This window comes from Gymnodraco acuticeps, unplaced genomic scaffold, assembly GCF_902827175.1.
Source record: "Gymnodraco acuticeps unplaced genomic scaffold, fGymAcu1.1, whole genome shotgun sequence".
NCBI lineage: Eukaryota > Metazoa > Chordata > Actinopteri > Perciformes > Bathydraconidae > Gymnodraco > Gymnodraco acuticeps.
Window position 1 is genome coordinate 4,963,912 of NW_022990701.1, and position 17,524 is coordinate 4,981,435.

A 17,524-nucleotide genomic window follows, 5' to 3' on the forward strand; every position below is an offset into this window, starting at 1 on the left:
CGAAAACCGAATGCCGAAAGGCCGAAAATGATTAATAGAAATATATATATATAATGTATACATTTTTTACCAATGTTGTTCAGCTACCTGATTATGGAAATAGACATGATTATGGCAAAACTTAACTTAAATAATAATCACTATTATGGGTCCATAAAACATTTATTCAGCACTTTTGAATGCATACAGTACATTTATATATGTCATGTATTATTGCTAAAAAACATGATATCGCAGTCTTAGTGTCGCCAACTCGTTTCTAATATGCAAAGACAACAAATGCGTCTATGATGTATTTTCGATCAGACGAGATCTCTCTCCCCCGTCTGTGTGCGAGAGGGCGGGGCAGTTTACACACACGCAGCTGCTACATGCAGCGGAGCACACTGCGGAGATGGCGGAGAGAACGCGCTTCGAGGTGTGGTTAAACTTTACCCGTCTCGTTGTGGAGAATACTTGTTACCAAAAGTGCAATAAGAGTTTAGCATGTAAGCACGAGCAATTTGTCTAAACATTTAGCAAAAGTGCACCGCATGCAGACGGAGGAATGTACCGGGTTCGACCGTCTTTCTAGCAGCTCTGTAGCCCCATCCACGAGTAACGTTTCCACGTCAGGTGTTATGTATGCTAGCAGCAACACACGGAGTTAACTCCATGATACAAACATGGGTTGATTAGAGGAAACTGAGTTATTTAGTTTGTTAAAATTTCAGCTATTCTGTTTACAGTCTGTCATCAGATTATTTAATACGATTTGTTAAAGGCTCAGGGCAATCTCGATGACAAAGGTCAATGTTCCCCCCCCTGTGAGCTAGCCGCGAGCATGGTCGCCGCGTCTTTATTACGTCATCACAACAACACGTTAGGTTACCAACGTAAGCCTGTTCTGACATTCGGTGATATTTTTTCGGTGCTAAAACCCTTTCGGCCGAAAGCCGAAAGGGCCTTTTTAACCATTTTCGGCCGATAATTTTCGGTGGCCGAATATTCGGTGCATCCCTAATCTCCTCTAGTATACATTGTTTTAAATGTATTAGTCATCTCAGAGCCACATTGAGCTAATTGTGCTCTATGTAAAACATGAAATTGAGTAGAAACAATATTTCATTGAACCACTCACAATGATCCCAGATGGAGACAAATGAAGAAGTGTAGTAGAACTGATACATTTATGTGACTGATCTGTTCTGGAAAACTGAATCAAATTGGATTTAAAATGCTGAAGAATGTCTTAACTAAGCCAGACTTATATCAGTGTGAGCCAAAATCTGTCTGTAAAAGCGTAAAAGCATAACATTGGAATATAGGTTTTGGGTGTTAAGTTGGCCAAAATAACGGCCAGAGAAGGCTGAGGCTGAGGCTCCCATAAGCCTCTTTTTTTGCTTGGAAAAACCTTTTAGACAGGAAAGGTTCAAGAGCCATCATTTAAGGTAACAACAAAGCCTCCTACCAAGCTTGAAATGTTCTCACTCTTCAAGCCACATGTTGTGTTCTCATTCATAACACTCCGTTCGATGTCTCACTATGGGATGCGCCTCAACGCGTATGCAAACAGAAGCATCAATCTCATTACGCCAATCCTGATTGGCTGGTGATCTTGACGTCAACGTCAGGGATTCCACCCACCCTTTAAGTAGCTTGCGCTACGACGCAGCGTCATTCAAACACCTCTTCTCGCTTCAGAGCACATCTCGTTTTATCAGTAACCGGGCTAGCTTAACGGTCCACGGACTGAACCCAAGCTAACATTCGGTCGACGGGCGCTTGCCGGTTACTTTTTTGCTTTGCAAGAAGATTTAGCAATATTAACACACCAGTTAATATTGGAATGTGTTTTTTCTAATCAAGCTATAAAGCACCCTATTCAAACAGACACAGCAGGGGGCTACAATCCAAAATTAAACATCCACCCTCTTGAAAGCCTTAAGCGTTTTACTGAAAGATGAAAACTGACATCAAAAGGGACAACATCTGCGTGCCTCTTTTTTTAACAATGACCACTGCCTATCAATAATGACGTTATTGACTTTTAAATAGGAACATACAAGTATCAAAGCAACACTAATCAACATTTTGTAATAAATAATGGATCAAATCACAGCTGTTCATGTAATGTTTAAAGTGTTGCTTCTGAAAGCACAGAGATTCGTCACCAAACCCTGTAGTTCATTTCAGCTTTTTAAACTGTTTCAGTGCCTGTCATTGTTTTGGTTTTCTGGCTTGCAAATGTACTATTTTGGTTCAACATTTGTATCAACCCAGCCAGAAAATGCAGGTGTTTTGAGTGAGAAAGCTCTTATAAACCAAATATGTGCTACCTATCCGGCACCACACAGCAGTTAGAGACTTGCTAATAAACACAGCAGAGCATTTAGGAGCTAAACAGTAAGATATTTCCCCCAGGAGTTGGTAAAGACTAGACAGAGAGGCAATATTGGACATTCATTAGGCACAGGCACATCCCTGAATGAATATGAAAGATGCTTAATGTATGCTGGAAGTGCAAATAAGCATTTGTTTGCTAAAACATAACATTCAAAAGGAGATAATATGTCAATGTTGTCTTTACAGCTTGCTATGTTGCAGTCAAGTGGCTGACATGTGCACATAATGAAGCTTTAAAAATAAGAAATGTACCAATCGTCAAATCTTTTTCAGTAACAATATGCTGTCCATCTGATTATGCAAAAACAAAGTTGTACCGAATCTTGAGTTGAGTGTATTTGCACCCCTGAAAAAACTCCTGTATTTCGTGTTTTATGCCTGAAAATTACACTGCTTAGAGATGATGGACAAGGACTATAAACAAAACAAGTCTTCAAGCAGAATTTATTTTTTAGGCAAAATGTTTGGGACCACTTCCTGTCAGTCACAAACAAAGGGAAGAAAAGCTGGGACACATTGAGAATTTTTGCATTTACAACTGAGAAATGGTCTATAGGGGAAATGACTAAGCAGTAATGTTAAAACATTATTTTACTTCTTTACATTTCTGTCTGATCTGTCCCCCAAATGGATTAGCTTTCAGGTTTTTCTTTTTTACATTCATCAACAGTCACTGTGAGCTGAGCCAGAGACCTATTTTGTCTGAGGTCTGACGGACTGCCAATACATCGCCTGAAGAGCAATAAATTAAGTTCACATCCCTATAAGGGAACTTTCAAACTGTCACTGACTTGGTAATGTCATCTAAAACGAAATTTCTTTTCTGCAAAGTTTTAAATTGAAGAAACAAGCTAATATAACATTAAAGGTGACCTATTATGCAAAACCCACTTTTGCATGTCTTTTATACATAAACATGTGTCCCCTCTGTGTAAAGAGATTCTGAAAGTTTCAGGAAAAAAGATTCTCTCTCTTTTTGTCCTGATCCATTTATATAAAAACCTGTCTGAAAATGAGCTGATCAGATTTTGGCCACTTTATGATGTCATAATGTTTTTTGACTCACCAACCAAGGTAACCCCCCCCCCCCCCTTATCACCTGAATCTCCTCCTAGAGCACCATTGTGTTCTTTATAACCAAATATTTCTCAGAGGGGCGTGGGGAGGGGCTCCTTATTTTCATCTAAAGTATCAGACAGAGAATCAGCACTTTTGAAACAGAGCTGAAACAGAGGGGTTTATGGGATGCTACAATGCACGATCTGTTTGGTATTTTGAGCCAAACACTTCAGAGACAAGTTTTATATATATCTGAAAGCTATAATATATTGGTGAAAAACAGTATAATAGTGGACCTTTAAAATAACATTAATTCATGCAGCCTTATAAAGAATAAAAGTTCAAAAATGTAATTTTCATCGACCATCCAGCTGGTCCACCCGTCTGCAACAGACGCATTTGGGGTTTTCGACTGTTTTGACGGATTTGTTAATTAAAATAGAAACATAAAATGCTGCTTTTTAATTCATGCTCAAGACGAATAGGCGGCAATATCTCGTCATGCCTCTAAATCCTCACTGAAACCACCTCTCAAGAAGGATCAAGATTATCCTGATTTTCAGCAGCAAAACGATCTGCCTTTGAGTCACGAAAAACACAGATATGAATTTTAAGATGAATCAAAAGTAGGATTTGATCTCTAAAATCAGAGCCTGAGCAACGACAATTATTACTTTTGAGGTTTAAAAAACCTGCATTTTCAGATCTATTACAATCCGATTACTTCAATCTTATCAGCAAAGCTGGGCTGGAGCGAGATAAGATCTGGAATCTTGAAGGAAATACTTAAACATTAAAGACACACTGATGCACGTGTGTGCAAGCTTTAAACATTTAGTCACAGGCCTCTTAAATATCTTCAAGCTGCAGGACTTTAAAGCTCATTAGAAAAGCTAAATGTGTTGAACTTAATATACCAGCATCTTCTGATTTCTCTTTACTATTTAATAAGTGTAGGGGGTTCACTGATGATTCAAAGATCACTATTCATTAAATGTAACATAAAACCGAATCAAATAATGTAAAAATAATGTATACTTGTGTTTTAAGTCAAGAAGTGGTCTGACAAACAGAAGTAGAGCATCATCACAAAACAAAGAGTGCCCCACTTCATTCTAAAAATATCAGTTCCCAAACCTGTATTAGTCAAACCCTACTTAATACCACTACGGCTCACTAACTCATTAAATGAGACCACCAACTGTGTTTTGATTAAATGATTAAACCGAGCACGTTCTTAAGAGGCTTTTGGGTTATTAACTTGTGTCTGAGACCGTACTATCACACATCAATATACAGAAGATCAGTGGGGGTCAAATGACTCATTATCATATATCACTCAGTGCGTTTCTCTGGTAATTACAGGAAAATGAAAACGCTCTCTTTCATCCGCTCAAACTTAATGTGAGCGGCTTCTGACCTGTGACTGCATAAAAGGTAGAGCTGTAAAATGTGAAAGCGCATAACTTTTGATAATTCTTCGGACCAGGCAATAAAATGTAGCCAATTTGTTTGCCACTGAAAGTCAAACGGTAATGGATGTAGTCGGGCCAAGATGATCGAGAGCAGGCACAGTAGCAGGTTTAATTGGCATTAAAGAAAGCACTCAGTCAGCAGATGACAGCTGAAGCTCAGGGCCATGCCAGAGGCTCTGTGGCTGCACTCAGGTTAGCATTAATGTTCTCAACAAAACCACATCATCAGAAATCTTATTTTCAAAAGATGCAGTTTGTCAACTTCAGTGGAAAGTAAGCTCCAACCAAAAATGCTGTGCAGATAAGGGGATTATTTGCTGTAGCTCTTATCTCAGGATATGTCAATACCTCCTTCAGGACAAATACATACAATGCAGGGCAGGAAGGTGCACATTCCACCCACAGGTTCTTTGGCTTTTTCTTTTTTAAGCGTCTTTATAATTATTCTTCATAAGCTCCTGGTTGCAATCTTGTGTGTGTACTCCTACCTCAAATCCTCTAAATGTTCACAGAAAATGGAGTAGAGAAAACAAGGGAGAGATTTGTTAGCTTTATCCTAGTGTTTGTGACTCAAAAGGCTTTAACTGAGCTGTGAAAAACAACATTTATAAAATAACCTGAAAGATACCAGCGCAATACTCTCAGTGCTGTGTTATGATCAAACAGCCAATCTCAAGGTTATGCTATTACGTTGATAAACTATATTCTCCGAGACAATGACACAGTAAATGCATGATTATAATTGAAATACTTTTGGACCTTTGGACCACTTCAATAAAACGGTTAAACGGGGGTAAAATCTGCATTTTTCATGAAAATAAAGAGACTTCCGCATCGGTGCTCTCTGAACCTTTTTCCACTTGCAGGCATATGTAGATTTGAGCTAATTATGGGCACTAGCTCTAAAAATGTCTTGCACACAATTAAAAACCATAACACTGAGACCAGGATGACACAGAGCAGTCAGATTACTCATCACCTATCTCAGCTTTTTATCTGCGAGAAAACTCTCTTCAACAAGACATGCATAGAGCAGGGTACAAGAACTTAACGTCTGTGTGAATATCACCAGTTTCACTTGGTGCCATCAAAATAATCTCAAGAGGGCCATCTTGTTAAAGGAAGCACGACAACATGTTGAGAACAGAACATTTAATGTGAGGGATTAAATAGCTTTAACTGCAGAGAAACAGAACAGCACAGTTTCATTTCTCACTACAAGCTGCTTACCCAATGAGCTCTGAACTACCTGTTTTGCCAACAACAGGATGGTTCAGTGAACACCTCAGTGAGATGCATCTCGACATAATTTTAACACTATGTTATGCTGGAGCCAAAATGGGAGTCAGAATATAGTATGCATCGCATCACTGGGAATATTTAATTTGATGTTTTCCCTGTTAGGCTTTGTTTCAGTAGTTGGTTAATAGCAGAGAGATGAAAATACAATACCCAACTGAGCAGGAAACACTCTGGAGTGATGTCAACAAAAAGAAAGTGAATAGAAAAGTCGGCTTACTATAAAATACTTTTGTGGTTCTCAAGGTGCTACGACATCACAATCAGAATATATATTGCCGCTTTGCACAATATATTTATATTAATGGAGACAGCAACAGCTTTCGACATCCACTACTCCCACTCTATTGCGTTTCAATGCCCTACAGAGTTGATCTCTTTTTGTGTCATCCCACTATTCAAGAAAATAGGCTGCTGCTGAGCTCAACCATAGCCTCTCTTCCCATTCCCCACAAGCCCACAATGAGTCTGCAATGGCATAAAAGATCATTTGCCGGAAATGATCATGATACACTAACTCACACACACACCTATTTGTTTAGGCTAAATACCATTAAAATGACTTAAGTGTGATGGAGATGTATGGGAATTAGTGCCTTACTGTCACTTCAGGCTCCTATATCAGACTCTTATAGTTACCCCCCATGTAACATCTGTGTGTGTGAGTGTGTGTGTGTGTGTGTGTGTGTGTGTGGTGTGTGTGTGTGTGTGTGTGTGTGTGTGTGTGTGTGTGTGTGTGTGTGTGATGGCTTCAATGTCCCTGAGAGAAGGAAAAGACACTTCGTGTGTCAGACTTGGCACGAGAAGCTGAAGGAAAACGGAAGAAAATGTGTTTCTACAACGTGACTGCATTCAAAGCCTGAAAACTGTAATTTGAGATATGAATTCATTACACGGCCTCTCATCAGTAGCCGGGGATAATGTGATGCAACAGCGCCGCTTAGCGTCGCTCGGCGCCGTGTCTGAGCGGCTCTGGCGGGGAGTCTCCCTCATCACACGCGGACTCACCTTCGGTGTCACAAAGCGCGGCTGCTGCAGGTTTGCGGTCGCGGAGGTTTTGCGCCTTCTTCTTCGGAGTCCGTGCGATGAATGCTGAGTTTTACTGCCGTGGTCTGAGGGCCCGTGCAGGCAGCCACCATGACCTGTCCGTTTACTGGCATTGTGGTTCCTTCTCACAGCGTCAGTGAAACCAGAGGAAAAGTGTTCAAACTTGATCTGAAAAACAAGGACATAGAAAATGCTATTGCTTATTGCACTGACTGCAGCCCTCAAAATCGCAGACTTGTTGAATTCGACTCTGTTCTATAAAAAGGACGCGCGCCTACATGCTGGTGCCTAATATGAGCGATACACACTACCCAATATTCCTCGTGACTCACAAGCATTTTAACAGTTAGAGTTAGATCAAATACGAGCTCAGTCCACGTGCCTGTATGTGCATGTACACGCGCGCGCGTTGCTGATATGTATGTTTGAGCACAAGTGCGTGTGTTTGTGTTCATCTTTTGGGGGAGAGGAGACTAGGGCTTATTGAATGGAAAACTGGCTTGAGGAAAACAAGTTAAATTCAAAGGTAGGACGGTGTGTGTGTGTGGTGTGTGTGTGTGTGTGTGTGTGTGTGTGTGTGTGTGTGTGTGTGTGTGTGTGTGTGTGTGTGTGTGTGTGTGTCAGAGAGAGAGAGAGAGAGAGAGAGAGAGAGAGAGAGAGAGAGAGAGAGATAGAGAGGGAGAGAGGAGAGAGAGAAAAAGAGAGAGAGAGAGAGAAAAAAAAAGAGAGGGCGCGTTAAAACAGCCTGTGGCTCCTAGCGAATATTCCCCTCACGCTCCTCTCCGGTGCCGGGCTCGCTATGTAGGGGCAGCAGCAGTTTGTGTGTCGGGGACTCGGACGAACGAAATGAGCGAAGAGAGGGAAACAAACCAGCCACCCCACCAACCTGCCTATATGCTCCACTTTTAAAGGAGAGCGAGAGTGCGGGCAGATTGGAAACCACTGAACCCCCACTATTTCTGCTCAATATCAGCGTCACCCCCGAGAGAAGCGAGTTAGTTTGAACCCAAGCCAAAAAAACACTAATTAATCCAACTCACCCCATTCCCGTGACACATCTCTCCAGGCGGCCAGGTGGAGATGACATTGCAGCCTGTTACTCCATTCGGGTGCCCTCGGCAGGAGTGGGAATCACATAAGACTCTCCTCCGTCAAATTAATCCATCAATTTCTCCTCCATCCAGTCCCCCCCAAAACACCACCTCCACACGGATAAATCCACCTGTCTGCCTCTGAAGACCACCCCCCTCCCCAGCACCTCACCCCCGGTAGATTGGTAGTATTCCTCTCGGTTAAGATGTCAAACACCGTCCACTCAATGGCAGAGATGGATTGGGGGAAGAAGGGGGAAAGAAGAAACGCCGTGGAGGTGCGGGGATCAGTGAGACTCATGAATCCAAAATCAGCCTATTTGGTTTGGAATCTCCAGCGGCAGCCCCGCGCGTTCCGCAGTGAGGGCTCGTGGACAGGTCCGCGCGCCTCCTCCTCCTCCTCCTCCTCCTCTCTTGTCCTCCTCCTCAGGCCGCTCGCGGATTCTTGGAGACTGAAGGGGGGATTCCGTCACAAATAACATCAAAACGCACGCAGGCACGTATAAAAATCCCCCCCCCCAAACACACTATCTCCCTCTGTATTTTCCCACTCTCTCACGCGCTCTCCGAAAGAGCACCGCACTATCCCCCCATAACACCCTAAACAATTCAGAATAAGTTTAAAGGGGTCGAGTTATTTTTGTAGCTCTGTGCGCCGCACGACGGAGGTGATGCTCCGGCAGCAGATAGAGTGCTGGGTGGAGAGGAATAAGGAAATATTCTCCGGCAGTCTCTTTACCCCGCAGCCCGTCCGCCCACGCTTCGCTGGCTGAAGGTACTTACACATCAGCCTAGTTAATTAAACATATGGGCAACGGGCCTGAATGAGAAAAATGATGGTGTGGTGAAGGGTGGAGAGGGGGGTAGTGGTGGAGGGTGACTTGGGTGACTTCATCTCCTCGTCATAAAATATCAAAACGATGGTGAGTTGAGAGGGTGCGCGCAAGAGGAACATTTGTCCATGTCTAGCCCTCCGAAAAAAAGCGACTTCAACTTCACAGTTCGTTCAAACTGATGTGTCTTGTCCTTGTGTCTCTCTCGGGGTTTTTGCCTCTATGCGCGTCGCTTTTCCTGTTATGTCTTCTCCCCCAAAATAGGACGCAAGACAGGTATGGCGCACGTACACCATCATCGTTTATCACCTGTTGTCAACTCGCCATACGAAACAGCATGCGTTTTGACAAGCGTCTCTTAATATCTGTGTGTGTGAGTGTGTGTGGTTGTATGTGTGTGTTTGGGCTGTGACGACCGTCTCGGCGTCAAACAAGTCATCGCGTCGCGCCTCCGCTCCACGGAGCATCCACTGCGCACAGATAAAACATTTTTAATTTCCGCTGAACTGTTGTAAACCAATCATCTAGGGCTCCCTATTCCCAAAATCTAAAATACAGATTACTTCAAAATGACTGCACCGAAGCGTTTATTGCTGATGATATGTCATGTTCTCTCGTCAGAGCCGGGGTTTGTTAAACGGGTGAGATAAGGGAAAATAGAGCCGACGCTCGTGAATTACACAGCCTCAATTAAACATAATTAGTCGATCAAAACTGCAGCACAGGGGGTCCTAGGGGAGGGCTGACAACCCCCCCCCCCCCCCCCCCCTCGCTCTCCCCCGTGCCTCTCTCTGCATCTCCCTCTGAGTTTTCCCTTGGAGTCCCATAGCGGACAGATGGTGTAGATACTGCATGGGGCCATGTTAGCAGCCGGGGATCTAGGACTGGCTGTCATAAGTTGAGTTACACTTTGAGGCAAAAAAACAGCCCTGTGTAAGCGGACCTAAGGGCTTATTATTAAGGAAAACTTCTCCTCCTCCTCCTCCTCCTCCTCCTTTATCCCTAGAATAAAAATCTCACCTGTTGATGTCCTCCTCCGTCAGAGCCTCCAAGGCTTGAAATAAAAGAAACAGACGATTGCATAACGTGTACATAAAAGAGAGAGGGACAGACCACATGATGAGTGAATGGTGGTCCACTTTTCTTGAGGAAATAATTCCTGGGGTTTCAAATATAATGGCTCTGACTTTCTTTCATCCCACCCACCACCCTCTCCTCCTGCTCCTTTTCACCCATTAGAGGCGCCCTGTTGGGACAGGCTGGACACAGGACATACCCCCTGGGATCTGTGGAGAATGCTATAGAGGCTTTTAAGCTAAAACAGCAGCTTGTATTTGTATGTTAACCAACAAGCAGTAACGATAGAGTACAGTATGCCTAAGCTCTTCCTATTCTATATTAAACATTAAGCTATTTCCAAATAAATACAATCATTATAGAGGGCCACCATAAATACGCTTTTAAGAAATTCAGTTTCTTTAAATATTATCTAATTAATACCTGCAGACTTCCCTAGAGCGCTTATTGGGACGTGACCTTTCTCAGGATTCTGGTGCAAAGTCTTGAGAATCTCTCTTTCTCATTTGCATTCATCCGGTGCACAGTAGCACAACACATGGACAGTCAGCTCTGCCCCGTTTGAAGACAGTTGCAGGTCCACAGTGTTGAAAATTCTCTGAACAGGCATCCCCGTTATTATCACTGATTTATAATCATCGGGCTCAGCTGTCATGCATCTTTCATGGAACAACATTGAACAGGAGTTACTCAGGCATGTCGTGATGCGGAGACGCTGCCGGACACGCTCAAACAGACACTCAGCTCAGGTTCAGATTTGGCTTCACAGCATCCAAACACCCCAGTGAGCCAGCTGCCCAGTGAGTGATAATATAATATTTGAAAACAAGAGAGACCCATTGTGATAATGGGTAGTGTGTCCACTATTTTTTTATTACTCTGTGTAATTATTAAGCTCATTGCACTAATGTTGTTTAGTTAGCAGTCAAAGCCCAGCACTGCAATATTCCTGTATTGAGGGGAGGAAACAGAGTCTAATTAAGAGGCTCCAACTATGTAACCAGCAGGCAGGCTCACAAACAAACTGATAAATAAATATATAAATAAATGAATAAATAGATAAATAAATTACAGGGAAGAGAACGATTATACAAGGCCTCTGACAAAAATGATGTGGGCAAATTTTGTATCCATGGTAACTGACTTTTTCAGTGTCACCACTTTTGTTTTGGAAGAGGCGCAACCCAGATGCATTATGGTTTATGTTTCGCAGAACTGTGCTGGGCTACTTAAGTCCCCATTCATAAACAACTGGCCACACTAACTACAGGATGCCATCTACTAATCCACAGACTGATGTGCAGCAGACCCAAATCACACAGTTGCTCACACCATACACACACACCCGGCACAGGCAGCTGATGCAACTAATATGGAAATCTTTTAAAGCACACGCTGCTAATTAGCTGCACAGCTAACTGAAACCAAGTCCATAAAAGCCTGTTACTGTCAACTTTGCTTAAAAATCTTTTTAGTAAGAAGCACATTGTTTCCATGACAACAAGACCTGATGGCATACTTTGGGTTGTATTTTTTACAATCAATTTGTATGTTTTATTAAGAATAGCTATGTGGATTGTATGCATCTTACTCACTAACTTTGTAAGTCCCTACATGCTGATTCTTCTATTAAAATGTCTTTGCATCTTCACACAGGCGGCTCACACTTATCGGACCATCATCAGTCCGTTTGATTGACAGGCAAATACAATAGAAATCCACAAAAGTATGATTCACTTTAGTGTTTCTATGCAACTGAAGTAAGCTGGTTGGTAAAGAAAGTAGGTGGGCTGCGTTCGTCCTGATGACTGTATGATGAGCCTACGAGATAAATGTCTTCTTTTTTTTTATCTCGACTCTTCCTCCTTTTTTTCTCCGACTGAGGCACTGCCATTGCATTGTAGCTACAGTACATGGCTTTATATAGACTCAGGAAATGAATCACTCCGTCAATAAATGGCAACAAAATAAACAGACATTTATTCAAGGCTCTCTATCTGGAGCACAACGGTGTGCTAGGTGGCATTTACCGAGTTATAGATACTCTCTCTAGTCTGTCTTTTTACTTTGTCTCCCTCCCTCTCCTGCACTCTCCACCCTCTCCCCCTCTCTCGCCCACAGAGAGTGGGTGACCTGGAATGAGCTCTCCTACAGGCGGCATTGCTTCCTGCACCCAGACAGGGGCAGTGTGTCGTTTTTTTTAGATCTCAGGCAAGCTTCAGCTTCACTCTCTAGGGTATACCTTAGCTAAATCATTACCTCATTCAAATGTATGGGCACCTTTGAAAACCACTCGTCTCAGAAATTGATATCTGATTACTTCCTGTCACAGTGCTGATCACAGTGAAAAGTTCATGAGTGCAGCTGCCAAATCAATTAGTCGGAGGTGATGCACTGCTGTGTCCTTTTCACTTGCCCACACCAGCATTTATCCTTCCCTTGAAAAGGTCAGTCAATAGTTTAATAATTAATAGCAAAGAAGGATTTAGAAAGTCTTGCAGCTTGAGTGAAAGCTCTTTCGTTAAAAAATTATTCTAGGCTAAAATTGGTGAACTAATATGCATTAAAATGAAAATCTCTAATTCAGTACTATATTTTGGCTTATTTCATAAAGTTTAAGTTAATGAGAAAAGGAAAGCGTAGAGTTTTGAATAATTCATGTTAACTTTAGGGCCAAAAAAGAGCTGGACTTTAACTTTTTTCCAAATGTACGCATGCTAATTATCCATACACATAGTTCAGCTTGGGGTAGTTGTCATAAAACTGTGGGAAATGTTTTGTTTTTTTTAAATACAGTTTTGGGAAATAGGCTCATCATCTTTTTAAAGCTACAGCCAGCAATATTTTATCTCAGTACAAAGACTGCAACAGCTAGCCTGACACTTTTAAAGCCGTACAATAATCAAAGTGTAAAATGTACTTGTTGCGATGTTACGGGACATTAAGTGTCAATCGATCTCTTCTTGTCTCTGTAATGTTGCCAGGCAACCAACCAGTAGATCCTTCAAGCCTCCAAACTCTAAACCTGTTCAGAAAATTGAATTAAATAGTCTGACATATAACCGGCCAATAAACCACATATAGATGTTTCTACAAGGGTTACACAAACAATGTATAAGGTTTAAAGGACCAGTGTGTAGGATTTATTTAGGGTCATTTATTGGCAGAATTGAAATATAATATTCATAATTGTTTTCATTAGTGTATAATCACCGGAAATGTAGTTGGTGCTTAATCCAGATTGGATTGCATAATAGGCAATATGACAACATAATTAAAATAATTGTGTGTTTGTTCATTAACGGACCAACTGAGCCGCTAGTGTCTGACAGGCCGTGAGCAATTTACTGGCGAGGCGGCCTGAAGGCCTTGGTAGTTCGCCGACGAGCGAGCAGAGGGGTTTTCATCTAGCTGTGGCAGTCACTGTAAGATGCCTATAAATCCTACACACTGACCCATTAAATAGTTAGCTGGCTGAATGGTTTTGTTATGTTTAGACTGAGCTAAGCAAGCCGTGTCCAGTCTACAGTGTACGCTAAGATAAATAATTGGCTGCAGCTTCATAATTAATTACAAAAAAGCAAATAGGCGTAGTTTACAAATGATCAAACCATCGACATTTAAAGACTGACCTGCAGGTTCTATGAAGTTGACTCTAACTTGGGTATCCAGGCATTCACACGTTGATAATCAGAACAGTCATTTGGAGGTCACAGACTCGTGCACACAAAGAAGCAAAGAGCAACACCGACTCCTCAATATGACACACCTCAACAAGCAAAACGAAAATATGCAGAAATGATGTCATCCAGTTGATCTGGGGAAGCACACAATTAGACTGTGTTGGTTAATTTGCACTTAAAGCACCAGGGCACACTCTGATGCCCCATTTGACAGCTTGGAAATTCACAGTGCCATAGGAAATCCCATTTGTATATTCAGGGTGTTAAATTCTTGGGGTGCTCAGAGTGTACGTGGGGTACTTTAGGCACAGTGGCTAAGGAGTTGGAGAAATAGAGCGTTTCATTGTTGGAGGCTGTAGCCAAATCAAACTAATTGGCCCAGTCCACAGAACAATTTGAAATATCTCATCTCGAGGCTCTTACTTTTTATGGGCTTTTTCTATTATCAGCATAGCCAGAGTGCAGGGTACATTTCTAAATGGCGATAAACAGAAACCAATCTGATATTGAAATGTTGCTCATTTTCAGATGAGACCTCACAGTATGGCTTCTACATACATGATTTACTGAAATGTTTGACAAAACATATTAGCTGTTATAGGTTGAAAAAACTATAGGCTGTTTGCTTTCCAGTGTTTGTCTGTTAGCAAGATCAACACCAGTGATATACTCAATGGAAAAAAGATTGCAACCTGCAAATATTTACCACTGACATATGCCACTCTAATGATGCATTTTGTGGTTCCTCTTGAGCTCTTAAAAGCTACAAGCACACTCAATCCACTTGTTTTCCATTAACACAAAAAACGACATGTAATGGTTCAGATGCAGAGTTTTGTTTTGTTGATTAAACATAAATTAGATTTGGATAGACTTTATCTGGGGATAATGCCCGATTATGGGGATGAATCCAATAACGAGACAATAGCATAAACTCCCAGCTTGGCCATCATCCAACTGCTGAATGCGTCTTTATTCTGATGCAGGTAGGGAAAGCAGTGGTTGGTTGCTGGCATCAGCATATTGGGTTAATAAAGAGCACTGTGATCAGTTATTGGCTTCTCTGGTAAGCAAATAACCAGAGGCACTTTATTTTTGAAGGCTTTAAAGGGAGCAGTTATTAATAAAGAAGACAGTCCAAAAAGGGAGGCAAAGATAGAGGGATGGATTATGCATCAGTTAAATCTGAAAGACTTTCTTAGTTTTTAATTAATCAAGATATTATAAAAAAACTCAACTCATGTTAAACTGTGATTCCCTCAGCTGATGCCGCTCAGATGATTCAAATGTTGCTAATGCTGACACACACAAAGTTAGCTTAGTTGAGTTGGAACTTTTGGCCTCATTTCACATTTATTAGCAACCAGATATAAGACGACAGAGCTTTTCTTTCATACATCATAAATGTAGTGAACTTCTGTACGGTTAAACTTGAGTTTGTTTTAAACTAAGTTTGCCTTGAGTTGCTGATATGTATTTTCTTTACATTACCAGTGCAGAGAGGGCTTCTGTAGAAGAGACATCTGGTCCATTATGGGGGGAGGGGTGGATTTTAATTTCTAGTTGTTTTTCTGTACACTATTTTAGTGTAGGTGCTATTGTTTTGGTTAAGGTAAAAAAATATCTACACTATAATGAGAGTAATTGTTTTTTTTGTCGTATTTGTAGTTTAGTATGTGGTGAGTGTTTCCCCCATTGTTTTAATAAATGGTCTGATCAGCCATTACACATGTTCCCCTTTTTGCTATCATGTCTTTCTTGACCATTGTCTGTTTGGTGTTCATTTGTTTGGATAGCTTAGCCCGACTTACGCTCTGTCAAGTTGACTTCTTCCCTTTTATGATCCAATATTTACACATCTGGTAAGCAGTTCACCTTCATCTTTAGGTACATACAACTTTAAATCCACCTGTGACCTCACGCCTGCCAGCTCGGTCCCACAAACAACTATTATGCATCCACCTGTTATACCAGAATACTCATGCTCAAACTAAAGACAGAAATAATTGCAAAAAACAAATAAATAATGGAACACTGATCATAAAAAAAATGATAATAAAAAGAACGCTTTACGATGCCACAAAGCAATCATTATTTTTTTTATTTAGTCTAATTGCAATTACTTCCCATATAAGACAGAATCCTTATCAGAAAAACCAGGTTGATTTTCCTCATGAGAAACAGAACATATCTTGAAGTTTTTCAATCAGTGTCACTGTGACTGAAAGAACATTGCTTTTATTTGACTTTTAATGGTTATTTCATTTGTCTTTTTTTTCCTTTTGTTATTCTTTTGTAAGAAGGGGCAGGTAAAATAAGATGTTCTTCTCCCTGCTTCTTTCCACCATGCGCTATAAATATATATATTTTTTTTAAAGTATAAGTGTACATGTTTTGTTTTAAAATAACTGCCATGTGTGGAATAAACAAATAAATACAAATAAATATTCATAAATCATTTTACACCATTGATAACCCATTATTATTATTATTAATAGTTTTTTTTGATAATATAAATAATAATATAATTGTCTTGGATGCATTTATCTGATGACTTACTCATTATTTAATTGGTGAAATTATTATTGATTTCTCAATAATTTCTCATTTAATTAATAAAAGACAGTTTCTTTAAATGGGGCCTCATACTACATTTGTTTTTGTGCCTCTAGTATATATTAGACAGTGTTTCTGTTTGGTCATTTTAGTAATCTCACAAACATTTATCACTGCTCTTTAAAAATATTACTATGCAGGTGCATAGTGCAGAGTTGGTCGTCAACATCATGCAGTTTTACACACACCTTTGCAATGGGACCCTGCAGCATTGGCTTAGCACATATGGTCTGGTCAAAGTGATCAGTGAAGAACATAGACATGGTTGTAGAGGGACTATTTGTCTCTCATGATGCAGCGAGTTTGCCACCTGCTGTGTAATTTTCTTTGACACTAATATGTTCCCCGTTACAACACACCCTTGAGACCAACACAAACGGGCTGTTAACGACTGTCACATTGTTAATTTCATTATAACAAAAGTAGACAAAATGATGTGTTGAGTTATGATTGATAATGGTGGAAAAGGGAAACTGAAGATGTTATGTTCATGTAAAATCATTTTTGTGCAATTGTTTCTCTGGTGAGTAAACTTGGCTGTGTCTGATATCACTCCCTTGTTCACTCATTTACTACCCTCTTTATAATGGATACTTTATAGTTTGAAAGTAAGCAGTGTATTGAGATATCAAACACTTACTTGTTAAATTCATTTTGTTTCAACATTGACAGCGCAACTGTCATTTTGGTAGCAGAAAGTACATGTCATGTACACTTTATGTTTATCTCCATGACAGTTTACTATGAAGACAATATTGAGAGGCTTCAGTCACAGCCTTTGTTCTTTTTGTTGAGATCAGGGGGGCAGTCGATGGGGCCGTGGTGCTTGTTAAATCTCTGACAGCGCTTTATTTGTAGAAAATTACAAGCTGGTATTCATTTTGTTTTCTTTTCATAAATGTGCAGAGCCTGTCATTGTTGTATGGATCACTAATCTTAGTACGTGCCCATACAGCAGA

General features: G+C 40.8%; 2 protein-coding genes across 2 annotated transcripts in view; one reads left to right on the plus strand and one right to left on the minus strand.

Annotated features, from left to right (window-relative positions):
• Nucleotides 1-9,551, minus strand: part of grin2ab (glutamate receptor, ionotropic, N-methyl D-aspartate 2A, b) — a 102,571-nt gene extending 93,020 nt beyond the window's left edge. Inside the window, exons 1-2 of the mRNA XM_034231245.1 lie at nucleotides 8,306-9,551; nucleotides 7,227-7,433 (exon numbers count right to left, since the gene is read on the minus strand). Of these exons, the coding sequence (XP_034087136.1) occupies nucleotides 7,227-7,433; nucleotides 8,306-8,323 (225 nt within the window). The 5' untranslated portion in view covers nucleotides 8,324-9,551. The remainder of the gene's footprint in view (nucleotides 1-7,226; nucleotides 7,434-8,305) is intronic.
• The window catches only part of myo15ab (myosin XVAb), a 73,174-nt gene continuing 64,574 nt past the window's right edge, over nucleotides 8,925-17,524 (plus strand). The window contains exon 1 of the mRNA XM_034231244.1: nucleotides 8,925-9,131. The gene's annotated coding sequence lies outside the window, so the exon portion shown is untranslated. The remainder of the gene's footprint in view (nucleotides 9,132-17,524) is intronic.